The sequence below is a fragment of the Dasypus novemcinctus genome, chromosome 14 (genome assembly GCF_030445035.2).
Source record: "Dasypus novemcinctus isolate mDasNov1 chromosome 14, mDasNov1.1.hap2, whole genome shotgun sequence".
In the NCBI taxonomy this organism is placed as follows: Eukaryota; Metazoa; Chordata; class Mammalia; order Cingulata; family Dasypodidae; genus Dasypus; species Dasypus novemcinctus.
Window position 1 is genome coordinate 13,145,639 of NC_080686.1, and position 15,784 is coordinate 13,161,422.

General features: G+C 32.7%; 1 protein-coding gene across 4 annotated transcripts in view; it reads left to right on the forward strand.

The window, feature by feature from the left end:
• SNTG1 (syntrophin gamma 1) overlaps nucleotides 1-15,784 on the forward strand; it is a 956,656-nt gene that overhangs the window by 784,352 nt on the left and 156,520 nt on the right. For all 4 annotated transcript variants that reach the window (XM_058275521.2, XM_023589409.3, XM_058275519.2 and 1 more), the window contains one exon: nucleotides 4,030-4,068. In XM_058275521.2, coding sequence (XP_058131504.1) covers nucleotides 4,030-4,068 — 39 coding nt within the window. The remainder of the gene's footprint in view (nucleotides 1-4,029; nucleotides 4,069-15,784) is intronic.

Sequence of the window (15,784 nt, forward strand, 5' to 3'; positions counted from 1 at the left end):
GATTTTAGTCCAGTGTGATTAATAACCTGCCTGAGGATATTTAGAAATGACCACAGTTGAAATTCAAACTCAAGTTTCCCAGCTTAAACACCTGACAGCTTGTATTCATTTCCCACTGTAGCCCTGGAGATTTGAATTCCATGAGCTAGCATCATCATGCTTTACCCTCTTCAAGAAATGTCTTTCATTTCTATGTTTCAACACTTAGCACCTTGGCTAACCCTTGGGAGAAGATGATTAAAAGGGTTTTAGGAAAAGAAGAATAACATTCTCTGGTCTTTCAGTTCATTTTACAAATAAAAAACTAACATTCTGTGGTCAGAGTTATTATAAGCCTTTAAAATATCACAAATGATCTGCCATTAGATTTTTTAAAAAATAATGAGAAAATAGAAGCAGAATTTCAAAAATTATGCTATATTTTCCAAAACAAAAATAGTATGAACATTCTCTATAATCTTCAAATTCTTTATTGCATACACACACCTATATGCCTATTTTTGTGTGTATATTTAATGTGCAAAAATAGTTTGATCTGTGGATACAAATATATAAATAAATGTATAAGTGTATGGCTATGACTACATATAATTTACCCATCTGTGCATGCACATACAAAATATTTTCAAGTAAAGGCATTTCAAAATGCCTTTGAATGGGAACATTTTTTTAAGCATTCCTTTCTTCTCTATCAAAAAATAGCCCCACGAGAATTTGTAATGACTACACAGTAGAATAATATTTTGAACATACCAAATTTTTAACATAATTCAGTGCATCTGCCTATAAGTCTTACAAGAGTGTGTTTTCTAGTTAATTTTTGTAATTTGTAGGTATAGGTGTATGGAGTCTTATGTTAGAGTACTTAGAATTAGTTCTTTGACATTTTGATATCTGAGATTTTGAAAATTTTCTTTATATTGACTTATTGTCTTATTTTAAAATATTGCTGCAGTAACTGGAAAATGTATTATTTTATACTGCTTTACTCCAATTGCTATAGGAAAAGTTGAAAGTATCATTAAGTGTTTTTACGTGTGTGTATGGATTCACAATCTCAATAATTATTCATTTTGTATCTAAATTTTATAAGAAAAATTGAATTACAGTTAGCTTGCCACCAACATGAAGGCGATATAAGAGAACTGCAGGTACTGTAACATTATGGTACAAATTGCAATGTCTCATAGTAATAAGGGTCTGCAGTTCTTAAGTATTAATTCATTCTATTTCATTTTTACACATCTTCCTGGGAAAAGATAAATTGTTCAAAAATATGGAATAAAGAAAATTATATGGAATAAAGAAAATTATAAAAATATGGAATAAAGAAAATATAAAGAAAAGTAATATGTGAACTTGAAAGATTACAGTGGCATCATTGGAAAGAAAAAAACACTATTGGTGTTTTCAATTTTCTGACTATTACTTGTTGAATAATTGGCTTAATATTTTAACTATTTTTATCATTTTTTATATATTTGTCATATGTAGATTTTCAAACCATTTTTTTACATCCTATGTTTTTAGATTCTGTCCTAGTTTGTATATCTCATTAACTCCTCTGTCATTCTAACTCCTTAGTCATCAAATACTTTATTTTCACTTATGTTCTTTTTTTCTTTTTTAACAAATCAATTTTATTGATACATATTAATAAAGTATAAATCTAAAAAATGTACCACCAAGGGTTTTGATATAATCACATAGTTGTGAATTCATCACTTCATTATTTTCATTATTCCAATAATAATAATAATAATAAATAATAACCAAACAAAAACTCATCACCTCTCAATCTTTCTGTGCCTCCCCTGCCATACATAGCTGTTATTCTGTTTCTATCTCTCTAGTTTATTTGTATTTATATTTTAAAAAAATATTCTTTTATATATAATATTAGCTATATGCATGTTTTGCATGTGGTTTTACCATCTTATACAGGCCCAAGTTATACTTTTTGGTTTTCCTTCTAGTAATTTACATAACCTTAGACTTTCCCTTTCAACCACTGTCATGCCCATATAGTAACACTGCTAGTTACAAACACTATGAGGTGCTTTCACCTTTTGTAGCCATTTCCAAAGATTTACAACCATTTTTTACCAATTCTCAACAGATTAAATCTCAGCTCTCCATTCTCTACCCTCCTATTTTCTGGTGACCTATATTCTGATTATAAACTCCACAAATTTACAAGTATATTTAGTGAAAAATAATGCAATCATACAGTATTTGTTCTTCTGTTCCACTTACATTCTAATTGCTGTCCTTCTCTTTTGCCAGTTCACTTTTGATCTATTTTGAGGAACAGTAGAAAGTATACTACACATTTTTTTTCTCCTTGTCTGTCATAAACACATTTAAATGATTGATGGAAGAATTTATACGTTCATAAATTTATCTGCAAAACAAAGGGGTAAAGCATGTACTGAGGAGAACTACAGTGGAAACAAAAACAACAAAAACAAATAAAATGTAACAATTTTACACAGGTAAAGAAAGCTGGTGGGCTAGTAAGTGCTCTTTTGGGAAGAGAAAGTGGACCGCTGCTGAGAAAAAAAAAAAAAAGAGCTCCATTCCAAATACTACTGAGAGTGAATTAACCAAACAATGTTTTCTGATGGATATTTCATTCATTTTATTCAACCACCGCTTTCTATAATGCAATGCTTATTTTCAGGTTTCCAGAAAATATTATTCAGACTCTTCAGATTAAAAAATTAAGTCTCAAAGATAAGCAGTTCTATCTTAAAGAAATAAAATATTCCTTTATTTTACATTCTTAATTATAACAATCCATAAGAATTATAGTTAACAAAAAAACATAGTTCCAAGAAGTATTCAGTAGAAATATTTTTCATGATTAATAAAAGATGCTTAGAGATCTGCTCTTACTTCTTTGCATTTTCATAGTTTACCATTATCCCAATTTTAACTGACAGCACTAGTAGTTTAGTTTTCCTTAGCTGAATCCACACCAGGGCAACATCTATTTTGAAATGATTATAAAAATATAAAATAAATATGAATTTTTGTATAACATTTTTCAAATCTCAGAATTGTTCTCTAATTACCTTTTATTTTTTATTTACAAATGAGAAATATCTTTCTAGTAGATCTTTTAAGAAAGACATTTATGAAACACAATTCTTATGCTTGAAAACAATGAGAATCCTCCAATCTGTACATCATCTCCATTAAATTGTTCTTTATTTCATATTTACCAGTAAAAGAAAAGGTTTTAAAAGAGGAAATACAAAATAATTCAATAAAATAGTTTATGGATGAAAATAGTCTTCGTTTACTTTGATGTAAAATCCTACCATACCAGTTAGCATTGTTTAATTTTCCCTAGAAAAAGCAATGAAAAATAAAAATTGCTTTAATTAGCAAAGCTATTATTGAACAGACTTTCTGTATTATAAGTTTCATTTATCTAAATGTGATATTTGTTTTCATTTAGATTTTAGAGTTTGTCTGCCTGACTTCCTACAAAGAAAATGCTTTCTAAAAGATTTATTTGAAATTCTACAAAATGTAGTTCATGAAATTGGCTGAAAGTAAATGTTATATTTTATGTTGGATCCTGAATTAAAATACTCCAACAAACATATGTTATCCTTAAATGTTTGAATTTTATATTTCTTCTGTCCTCTTGGGCCTTAAAATAAATCAGGCATAATATAATTTCAATATGAAAAGAAAAGGTAAATACAGAAAGTCACTCTCTACATTCTTAGTAGACAATCTATTCACAATGCAGGGAAATACAAGCTTTAGATTTGTCATATACCAGAAAATCATTACATGTAAATCCTTTCAAACTGTTTCTTTATAAAATTTTGGATAACTTTGATAGCCAAAGTTAACTTTCCATCTTTGGAATTTTATAAGCAATGATTTCAGTATTCCAAGACAGAAAATACATATCCCTGAAAGAGATTCTCATAAAGCTTTTGGGACTTTGTGATACCTTAAACTTGCTTTCTTCACTTGTATTGATTATATATTTATTTATCATTGCAGATCAAAAAAATCAACAGAAACTTTCCTGTAAACCAGCAGGTAAGATCAAAAGATACTTGGAACACTGAACCATATATTTCTTTAATTTTATCTATTATAGAATATAATCTTGGTGGCACATTCTACTTTTACGGAGATAATTTTTCCTATAATAATATAATTGTATTATGATATAAATTTTTTTTGCCATTTTTTGGAAAAGAGTAATTTTAGAGACTTCTTTCAGAAGCGATAGATGCTTCTTTAATAATGTTAAAAGTGTTATAGATTCAAAGTCAGTTCTGCCTGATGTGCTTATATTTACTCAGTAGGCACAAGGATTTTGAGAGAAGAAAATGTCTATTCAGAAAAAGCTAGCCGCAGCGGAGACCTGAGTGGTCAATTTGCTCAGCTCAGTCTCCTGGAGCTAGAAAGGTGGGGAATATTTATTGAATTTAAAGAAAAGGATGTGGGGATGGGGATATTTGGGCGCACTGGGATTGGTTAATAAGTATTCAAATTAATTATTGACTATTATGAGGAGTGGGCTTACAGTTGGACCTCAGACCTCTTTCTGTCTCTCTTTCCCATATTTTCTTTCTTGGTGTTCCTGCCCACTTTGATTAAGCTTTCAGGGTGTTTTGTGCTTAGGGTTATTTATTTTTTAAAAGAATCTTTAGATTACATAATGGCTACATCAAAAACATGGAATGGGTGTCACCATCTCAGAATGCTCAGGACTGGGAAATGAACGATGGCCTGGAGTGGATTATAGATATTCTACTACAGACTCACTGCTATTCTAGCAGTGGAAGAACTTTTATCACTGATGTGGAGGCAGTGGCCACTGCAGGTTCTGAGGGGAGGGAGAGGGAAAAATAGGTGTAATATGTGGGCATTTTCGGGACATTGGAATTGTCCTGAATGACGTTGCAATGATGGATATAAGACATTATATATCTTGCCCTAACTTACAAAATTGTGAGGGACAGAGTGCAAACTATAAAGTAAACTGTAATCCACATTTAGTGGCAATGCTCCAATATGTGTTCATTAATTGCACAAACGTACCAGACTAATGAAGGATGTGGTTAATGTGAGGAAGTGTGGGAGGGGGAGACAGTGAGGCATATGGGAATCCCCCTATACTTTTTAAGTAGCATTATGTAATCTAAAGTACCTTTTTAATGAAAAAAGAATTTAAAAAAATACAGGGGATTCCCATTTCCCCCACTCTCTCCCCTTCTCACACTTTCCCCTATTAATAACATCTTTCATTAATGTGGTACATTTGTTACAATTGATGGACACATACTGAAGCATTGCTACTAACCATGACCTATAGTTTATATTTTACACTTTGCACCACACAGTTTTATTTTAAATTCTGCACATGCGTCCCTAGTCTCAATTCTGCAGGGAAAGAAGACAGCAGGATAACCCAGTTACCCAACTGGGTTCGATATCTCCCGCACTATTCTTACAAGGTGGAAGTGAAAGTATTAAGTTAATAAGGGAGGGGCTCTTCTAGAGGGTTAGTACAAGGCAGTTTTTATTGTGTAATTTTTACTAATATAATTAAAGTTTCCTTTAGGTTAACTTTCCTGTAATTGCACATATCTTTGTAGTTTAAACTGAGTAAGACTGTACCTAGGTTGTGTTAATGGGGATTTCGTAGACAAGAGAGGTAGAATAAACGTAGTTATGAGGGAGCTGTTTCTGCAAAGGAGGGTATGAAAAAAGGGGCCAGGGTCTGTTACAAAAGTAGTATTTTTAAAAACTTTTCCCATGCACTAAACTGTATTTGATTAAAAGAATTATATATTTTTTGATTATGGTGCTAAAGAACTTTAAGAGCTACATCTATATTGAATTGATCTAAAAATTAAAGAGAATTTTCACTATTTGATTATGTTACTTCAAATAAGTTAAAAGTTAATGGATAGAATGAAAATAACATCTAATTAATCTAAGAATTTACTCCATTCATATTGACTAACAATTTATTATAAACATTGAAAATAATAACTAATTCCACCTACAATTTTATTATGCTGGACTTAAATTTAGTATTACTTTCATAAACATAACAAAAGCACATTATATTAAATGTGAAAAAATTTATTGAGGCCTCAGTTGTATGACTCATTCATTTCACCATTTAGTCAGGTTTACGAGATACTGGAACTCTGTGACCCAAGGCATAAACTCTTCTTACCTTCACATCAAACTCAACTTGCAAGCACTGATCAAAATCTAAATATCTAAGCTGGTTATTTATAAATGGTACATAAATCACAAGATTAATTTCAGTGACATTTTTCTACTGAGGTGAAATTTATGTATTTACATTCATATATTCTGGATTCTAGACTCTTCTCATATATAAGATTTTCAAATGTATTCTACTATTCTGTACATTGTTTCTTAACTTTCATGATAATGACCCTTGTTGTAAAAAAGTCTTTAATTTTGATGGCGTACAATTTATCCATTTTTCTCTGTGGCTGGTGCTTTTGCTGCCATATCTAAGACTCCTTTGCTTTGTTACAAAAAGATCATGAATATTTATCTCTCTGTGTTGTCCTAAGAGTTTTATAATGTTGGTTCATACATTAAGGTGTTAATCCAGAAGGAAATTTTTGTATATATGTGAGGCAGGGGCTCAAGAAAATTCTTTTGCATGTTGATGTCCAAATTTCTGAACACCATTTGTTAAAGAGACTATTCTTTTCCCATAAAATTGTCATTTTGTTTCATTCCTTGTAGAAAATCTGCTGTCCAGAATGTATAACTTTATTTCTGGACTCACAGTTTCATGCCAGTGTACCATACTGTTTCATAGCTATAGATAGCTCCAGCATTGTTTTAAATGGGAAAGTGTGTCTTCCAATTTTATCCTCTGTAAAGATTATTTTGGTTATTTTGGGGCCTCTTGCTTAATTAGGACTCATTGCTTATTTGCTCTGGCTAGAATTTCCAGTACAATGTTGACTAGAAGTGGCAAAATCCTCTTCTTGATCTAAGAATTTTCATAATAGCAATGAGTAAGTTCTCTTTAATTCCTAATTTCAGTTCACTTCATGTGTCTTTAAACATAAAGCATGCTGAATTTTGTAAAATGCTTTTTCTTCAGTAATTGAGATGATCGTATTTTCCCCTTCATTATATTAATATGGTGTATTACATCATTTCACTTTCTTATGATGAACCACCCTTGCGTTTCCTGGGATGAATTCCATTTGGTTATGATGTATAATCCTTTTATTATGCTGCTGAATTAATTTTCCTGATTACTTTTCTATCCTAACGGTATGTAGCTATATTTTCTCATGGCATATTGTCTGATCTTTTTTTATGAGGAAAATACAGATTTGATAGAATGAATTAGGAAATATTCCTTCTATTATCTGGAAGATTTGGAAAAGAATAGTGTTAATTTTCTCTAAATGTTTGGTAGAATATAACAGTGATGATATCTGATTCTGTGCTTTTCCTTGTTCGGAGGTTTTATAGACATTTCTAGAAATTTGTCCATTCCTATAGATTATCTGATTTGTTGACATACAAATAATTGTTTACAACATTCTTATAATCATTTTAATTTCTGCAAGATAAGTGGTAATGTTCCCCATTTGATTTTGAGTTTTAGCTATTTGTGTTTTCTCTTTTTATATTCTTTGTCAGTCTAGATTAAGGTTTGTCAATTTTATTATTCTCTATTTCATTTATCTCCATTTTAATCTTTATTATTTCTTTTCTTTCACTTTCTTTAGGTTTAGTTTGCTATTCTCTGACTAGTTCCTCCAAATGCGAACTTAGCTTCTTGATTTGAAAACATTCTTCTTTATAAATGGCATTTATAGCTATAAATTTCCCTCTGAATACTTCACTAAATTCCATGTTTTGTTATTTTTGCTCTCATTTTCATTAGTATTAAGAGTTTCAAATTTCCCTTGTGATTTCTTCTTTGACCCATTTATTGTCTCTGCTTCCTTTCATTTTATTTTGTTTCTCTGAGTGGGCGATCTCCTCCTGTTCCTTCATATGTCTTGTGATCTTCTATTGAAGTCTGGGCATTCGATTATTTTGATATGCTGGCTCTGGAAGTCAGATTCTCTCTCTTACCTATGGTTTTAGCCCAGATTGGCTGTGTTGACGTTCATCTTCAATGCATTTCCAATTTATATTGATCTAATAGAACAGTCCATGGTTAACTGGTGAGTCTGCCTCTTGTCCTGGGTGTGTGTAGTAACTTTCAAGAATTCCCTGGTATTTGTGCCTTTATATCCAGATGAGTTTCTCCCCCAGCTTCCTCTCCCAGTATCCAGGGCTTTTCCTTTTCTTTTTATTTCAGGTTTTCCTCTTGGGCCATGGCAATCAGCTCAGTTTCATATTCTGGTTGGCATTTTCACTACAGGTTTAAGCATTGGGTCTGCTTTGTAGTTCCACAGCCAGCTCAACCCTTTCCACACAGCTTTTTTTGTCCCCAGTAATTTATGGCATGGGGACCCAGATCCACACCCTGAGTCTGTCTGCCACGAGATAGTTGAGGCCTATGGACATAGACACCCCATAATTTTGCTTAGGTGTGCCTATAATCAGGTCCCCGGATCCACACTGAAAAGACTTGCAGGTTTCCAAACTGCTGCCATGGTGGAAGGGGCTCAGGCACCCACACATGATTGCACATGGGTCACCCAGCCACCACAGCAGTCAATCAGATCCCAGGGACCCCACTTAAATGTGACCATAGCACAGAGCCACCACCATGAGTCACGCAATCTGCCACGTGGATCAGACTGCAGCAGAGGAGCCTGCATCTGTAAATGTGTCCCGTCACTCTTCTACCAATTTTAGGTGTGTGCTTTTCTCCCTGATTAAGTATTTATTGAATCGTCCTGTAGTCTTTATCATTTTCCAGAATTTTTACTTAAACTCTGCCTCCTTTTTTTTTTCTTTTCTGAGCTGAGACATAGAGCACCACTTCTTATTCTATCACATATTCCACCATATTGTTGAAGGAATGCTCCCAGCAACTGACTTTTGTATTTAATCTTATATGCCACAAATTTGCTTTAAGAACTTCTTGGTTACAGGAGGTTTTTATTAGTTTGTTTTTTGATAATGAATTTTTTGGGGGAGGGGGAATTTTCTACATGTCATCTAAGGATAAAGAGAGTTTTATTTCTTTCTCTCCAGTCTGTATATTTTCGTTTCATTTCTTGTATTATTTCACTAGTTATAAATTCAGTATGATATTGAAAAAAAGGGATGGGACAGACATCCTTGGGACAGACCCCAATCTTGGGGACAATGCACCCTCTTTGCTTGTGTGTGAGATACTGGAGATTAAACCCTAGACCTTTTGCATGGGAGGCAGGCATTGAACCACTGAGCTACGTCCACTCCCAACATGCACGCTCTTATTGCTGCTTATTGATTTTTCTTTTGAGGTAGAGGTCTGGGGATTGAATCCAGAATCTCATATTTGGGAAGGCAGCACTCAACCACTGGGCTACACCAGTTCCAAAACACCCTTTTCTCGCCATTAATTATGACACTTGTAGGCTTCTGTAGATGTTCTCAATCAAGTTGAGTTATTTCCTTTCTTTCCCTAGTTTGCTAAGAGTTTTTATGCTGACCGGGTGTTGGATTTTGCCAAATGCTCTTCTATTTTGTTGTTTTGTTTACTTTCCTTTATTTTCTCTATTCAATTTCTGTTTTCAATTTCATTGAGATTTAATCTAATTTTGATAATTTTTATTCTACTTTGATCAGGTTTAAATTGTTCATCTTTCTGTAGTTACTTAGGTTGAAACACAGTTAATTGATTTTAGATATTTCTTTTCTAAAATTTGTAGTCAGTGCTTGATATTTCCCTGTAAGTGCTACTTTCACTGCTCCCATAAATTTTGATAAGTTGTATCTTTTTTTACTTTTACTTAAACATATTTTTCTAAATTTCTCTTGAGATTTCTTCTTTGATCCATGTGTTGATTAATATCCAAATTTTTTAAAAACCTGTATTTCTGTTGTTTATTTGTACTTTAATTTCAATGTAATCTGAGAGCATATTTTGCATAATTTCTATTCTTTTAAGTTGGTTCAAATGTATTGCTGCCATTTTTTGTTTTGGTTCAGAATGTGTTCTAAATTGCTGAATGTTCCTCAGGAGCTTGAAATGTTCCTCAGGAGTTTATTCTGCTAACGTTGAAGTACTCCCTAAGTGTCAATTAGATCCAGTTGATTGATGGTGCTGTTTTGTTCAAATTTATCCTTCCTGATTTTCTGACTGCTGGATCTGTCACTTTCTGGTAGAAAGCTCCGGTTTTAATAGTGGAATCATCTGCCTTTTCTTGCAGTTCTATTTGTTTGTTGCCTCTCATATTTTGAAACTCAATTATTAGGAGCATATACATTGCCATTTCTTCTAGGAGAATTGACTCCTTCATTTTTAGGTATTGCCTCTCTATATCCCAGGTAATTTTAGTAGTAAACAGTGCACAAGTTGATAGTACACAAGTTTTCTGTTTTAAGTTGTCCTTTTCTTCAATCAGCATTTGCTTGGTTGCTGTAAATATGTGACTATTTTCCAGGATTCTGAGCAAAGTTGATTCTGATTTTATCTTCTTCCATTTTCCATTGTTTTGTGGTGGGACAGACCCTTGAAGCAACTTACTCTGTCATTTTCACTGATGTCACTCAATGGTAAAATTTTAAAAATGATTTTCACTTTAAAAATTATGATACTTTTCTTAACTAAAACTTAATCCTATTATATATAAAATTGGCTTAACATGTGCAAGATCATATGGGTTTTTTTGAGGATTGAATGATAACAAATAAAAAATATTTAGTATATGATAACTATTATTATCATTAATGTTACCTAATTATATCATAAAATTTGGGGCCAAGATTAGTCTGAAAATAAATACACATGTAGCTGGAATAAGAGTAAAAGAGCTCCATAGAACTCATTGCAACTACAGAGTTGTGCCCTGTGCCTTTTCATACGTGGGCATTCCCTGCCTCCTGGTTTGAGGCCCTCACTTTGCTAAACCATGCTGATATTATGGGTAGATACAGAGACTGGTGGAATGTGTGCATCTACTTAAGTTATGCAGCAAGCTGTAGTTTTATTTGAGGCCATTTTTTACAGTACTTATAGCAGGCCTCTAGCCCAAGACTTTTGATTCATTAGGGATAGAGTGACACCTGGGAAAGTCCCTATGTAACAAACATCCCAAGTGATTCTGATGCTGGTAGCACAAAGATGAAATTTTGAGAAATACTCTTTCATGATTTCAAGGGGCTTCAGAGAGGGGAATTTTCACTAATGTGTAATTATTCAAGTAGAAAGAAGCATCAGCCACAGAGTAAGATTGAAAAGTCCATATGGAGGCATAGAATGTTTTATATTCAGATATATGAATGTGAGGATCAACTGGTTTTAGGAATTATTGCCAAAAATACAAATGAGAGAATGATTGTTTGATTTGAGGATGACTCTAATATGTATATCACCACAATGCCTTGCCCTTTCTAACACCAACATTTGAAATATTAATAATGAGCATAATTTATTACCATGAATGCTTCACAGCCCTGGTAAACCAACCATCAATCTTTAGTTATGATAGCAAATGCCTTAAAAACACTCCTAAATATTAATTTTAGTGACTAGTTGCTTTTTTGTCATTTGTGCGTTTATCCAGGTTTAGGACAATACTATTAAGGTAAATAAGAATCTGAAAAATTTAACACCTTCAGAATGAATAATTATAAAAAGCTTACTTTTTTAACACTTGGTATTACCATGTTCAGTATATTCATTTTTAATAAATTTAGTCTTGCATTAGCATTCATGCTTTTGTTTTTAAATTTCCTTCACATTTTAATAGCATCAAATATGGTGGAATTTTATCTCATCGTTTTGAATATCATAAATAATTCATCCTGGCATTTTAAAAACTTGGAAGTTGAGAGTTAGTAGATTTTTACCACACTGCTTTCCATCATATAAATGAAGAATTTCAAGAAATAGGATGACTTTAATGTTTATGATTAATGTATATGTACAGTAGGGGAGCTTACCTGCGTATTATAATGATAATACTGTAGGAGACCAAGGCACAATCTCTACTTAAAATTTGAGCCAATTAAAGGAAAGAAAATTAAAACATATATAATCTCATTTGTGATCCAGAATTAGGATTCAAACAGGTCACTTGCATTGGAATAAATCACATTGTGTTGATTCCATCTCAAATTTCTACCCAGCTTGGTTTATGGTTAGAGTTTTCTAAGGTTCGATTAGATATAAATATACTTGTATGTATGTGTTTATGCATATGCTTTTGATTAAATAATTCTTGTATATATTAAATATATTAATGTTATAAAGAGATGTATGGTAAAAAGCAAGATCCCTATATCCATGATATTATAGGTACCAAGAAAAAAGAAGTCATTCAAGTTACATTGAAATGTGATTGGGTTTTGAATTCTGCTTCACATGTGATTGGGTTTTGAATTTGTGGCAACCAGGTGATACAGGTACTCTAAACTTGCAAAATGGAATAAATAAAAACTTGCCTGGAATGAAGAAAGCCATTGCTGTCGAGTAGATACCAATACTACACCTTAGCTCCCCAAGGGCACCCCTCAGTTCAGAATGCATGAAACATTCAGTAAGACCACTCACAATGAAGAACAGATTTCAGTGCAAAACTATAAACCATATAATGAAATAAAACATGATGAGGGAAAACTTAATCTAGACATAAAATAACAATCCAAATTTTTTAAAATTATGTTTTAATTTTTTAAAAATAAGGGAACAGAAATTGTAGGAAGGATGCTTGTCCCACTAATTGAGAACATAGTAGGACTCCCCAGAAGGGGAGTTTAATATTTTCTTGTTTATTGTGCGGGTCTCCACCCCCTGAGATAACACACTATGACAAAATGAACACTTACATACTCCATAGAAGCCTGCCTTTGGTGTGTCCTATCCTTTATATCCCCCCACACCCAGTGCCCTACACCAGTAACCCTCACTGCCATATTTGTCAAAAGAACATTCCCAATGTTGTATTCCCAGAGTTTACTTGCTCCTTCCTCCAACCCTCCCTCCAGTTCAATGGATCGTCCAACTTAACACCCCCATCCTACTCCCCCTCACAGACCAGCTTGACCAAACTCAGTCACATCACTGCACCACTCTCACACCCATCCACTCCCCAACCACAGATTCAAAGAATGAGACACTGCTTTTTTAAAAATGTGGATTTGCAAAAGAATCAGAGAAGTTCGAAAATGAAAAGCAAGGTTTTTTTTTAAATTAATTGAATAATAGACTAGATAAAGCTGGAGATAGAATACATGACTGGAGGTCATATATCCAAAAATATCAGAATGCAGCACATGCAGAAAGGGATGAGCAATACAAAGCATAATATCAGACATGAAGCTTATAATGAGAAGTTCCAAAAGAAGTCAACAGAAAAGTGAAGCAAATGTCCTAGGGATAGTATATGAAGAGAGAATGGGTGAGTTTTCTGATTCTTCAGATTAAAGGGACACATTAAGACCTGAGAGTGTAAGTAGAAACAAATCTACAACAACAAAAGTTATGAAATAGCTCTCAATTTGAAGAGGCAGTAACTTTGACATACCCACCAGTGTAATACTGTGCAGCCATTAAAAGGTTGACCTGGCTCTATTTGTACAGGTATGAAAAACTATAAAGAAGTTTGTTGAGTGATAATAGCCAGATGAAGAATGGGAAATAGAGTATGCTACAAATTTTACTAAAGGGCTTGGTATGATAGAAATACATATACTTGTGTAGGAGTAAAAATTCTCAAGAAGATACAAAAAATCTGCTAAAAGTAATTGCACCTGGGAAGAGATTGCTGCCCATTCACCTTCTCTTTGTGGAAATTTCATTCTCAGGCAACAGGGTTTAAATTCCTTTGAAAGCCCATTCATTTCAGCTCCTACACATTTTTAAGCATTCTATTCAATTCCTGAATTTCCATTTTGTTGAGGTTGAGTTTGGATCTCTGTTTAAGCAGTTGTCTCATTGTATTTTAGTTTTCGTTTGTGCATATTAGCATCTGCTCAAACCACGATATTTATTGGAAGTCCCTTGACTTTTGCACTTTTTTACCAGATACCTGGAAAATGTATGTCCTTGATATTTCTATGATGAATTTATATTATGTGTGGTGCTGGACATCTTTAAACGCCATTAGTATATCCTATTATATGGCTGTCTCTTTAAATTTTGATAATCTTCCTAGTGGATTCTTGGTAGTTTTCTTGTAAGTAGTATAGAGAAAGAAATTTACCCTTTGTATTTTTAGACAGCCTAAATTAAGAATCCTTTCTTTTATGGGTCATAGGTCAAAGATTATTAAAAAGAAAAAAAAAGCATATTATATCTTTCTAGTACTTGCATGCTCATAGTTTTATATTGAATCAATTGAGATATATGGAGTTTAATTTAAGCAGGATTTGTGATGATAAATACTTCATAAGTTCTATTTTACATTCGGTAAATGTTACTCTACCAAACTAACTCTGAACTCTAGTTTGTTCCAGCCTTGTTCCAATAATCTAATATTTCATTAATATTTTAATAGAAGCAATGGTATATCTTCAGACAGGAATAAGTAGTTGGCATAGTCTTGATATATGCTACAATGTAGATGAATCTAAAAATAAGTAGGTTGAGTGACAGAGGAAAGAAAAAAATGAGTACATATATGCTTCTTTTTGTGGACAATTTTAGGAAAAGCAACTAATATATAATAACAGAAAGGAAATCAGAAGTTGCCTGAGGATTGAGAAATGTGACAAGAGGTGGGGAATAGAAAGAGACATAAGGAAACTGTGGAGTCATTGATGTGTTCACTATATTGATTTTAGAGTTGGTTTCACAGTGTATACAGATGTGAGAACATACCAAATTGTGCTCTTCAAATATGTGCAGTTTATTGTATGTTGAATATATCTTGATAAAATTGTTATTTTAAGATCAAAATTTTGTCAATCAAAGAAGTCAGGACTTGATAATAAACCAAGGTCAATATGGGTTCCTTTAAATTTAATTGCCTAGACTTGAAATTATGCTAGTGCGAGTCTAAGTTCCCTTTGTTTAGAAATAACGTTTTCATTTCCTCTTTGCATATGAGACTTACCCATCTGTTCTCTCTGCTAAGACCTTGATCAAGTTCAATTTAAAAGTGAACATTCTGAAATGCAGGTTCCAATGAGGAATGTTTATTGAAAAGCATGGAAAGGGCTGAAAGGGGTCTTCTCTTAAAATAAGTAGTAACATTCAGCTGAATGTAATATTATGTTTTGACAATTTCAATCTGTTTTTGAGGTCATTACACAAATAATCCTTTACTAAATGTACCAAATCCATTTAATTAAAAATTTATTGTATTTATAATTTCTACATTTTTAACTAAAATCCCTCCATCCTGAAATATACTTTACTATTCTCACAAAAATAGCATTTTATAGTGTGTGCATTTTATAATTACTGAAGAAGAAGTGTGACCAGATTTTAATTTAGTTTTCTTGGCTATGCTGCAGAAATGAATTTCAAGAGATGCCAAGTGAATTAGGCCAGTAATTTATTCAGGTAGGGAGGGAAGAGAAATGGGAGAAAATAACAGAGCAGGGGTCCCATGTAGAGAGGAAGGGGGTGAAAAGGGATAAAGAGGGCTGATTTACAGACTACAATTCCCCATTA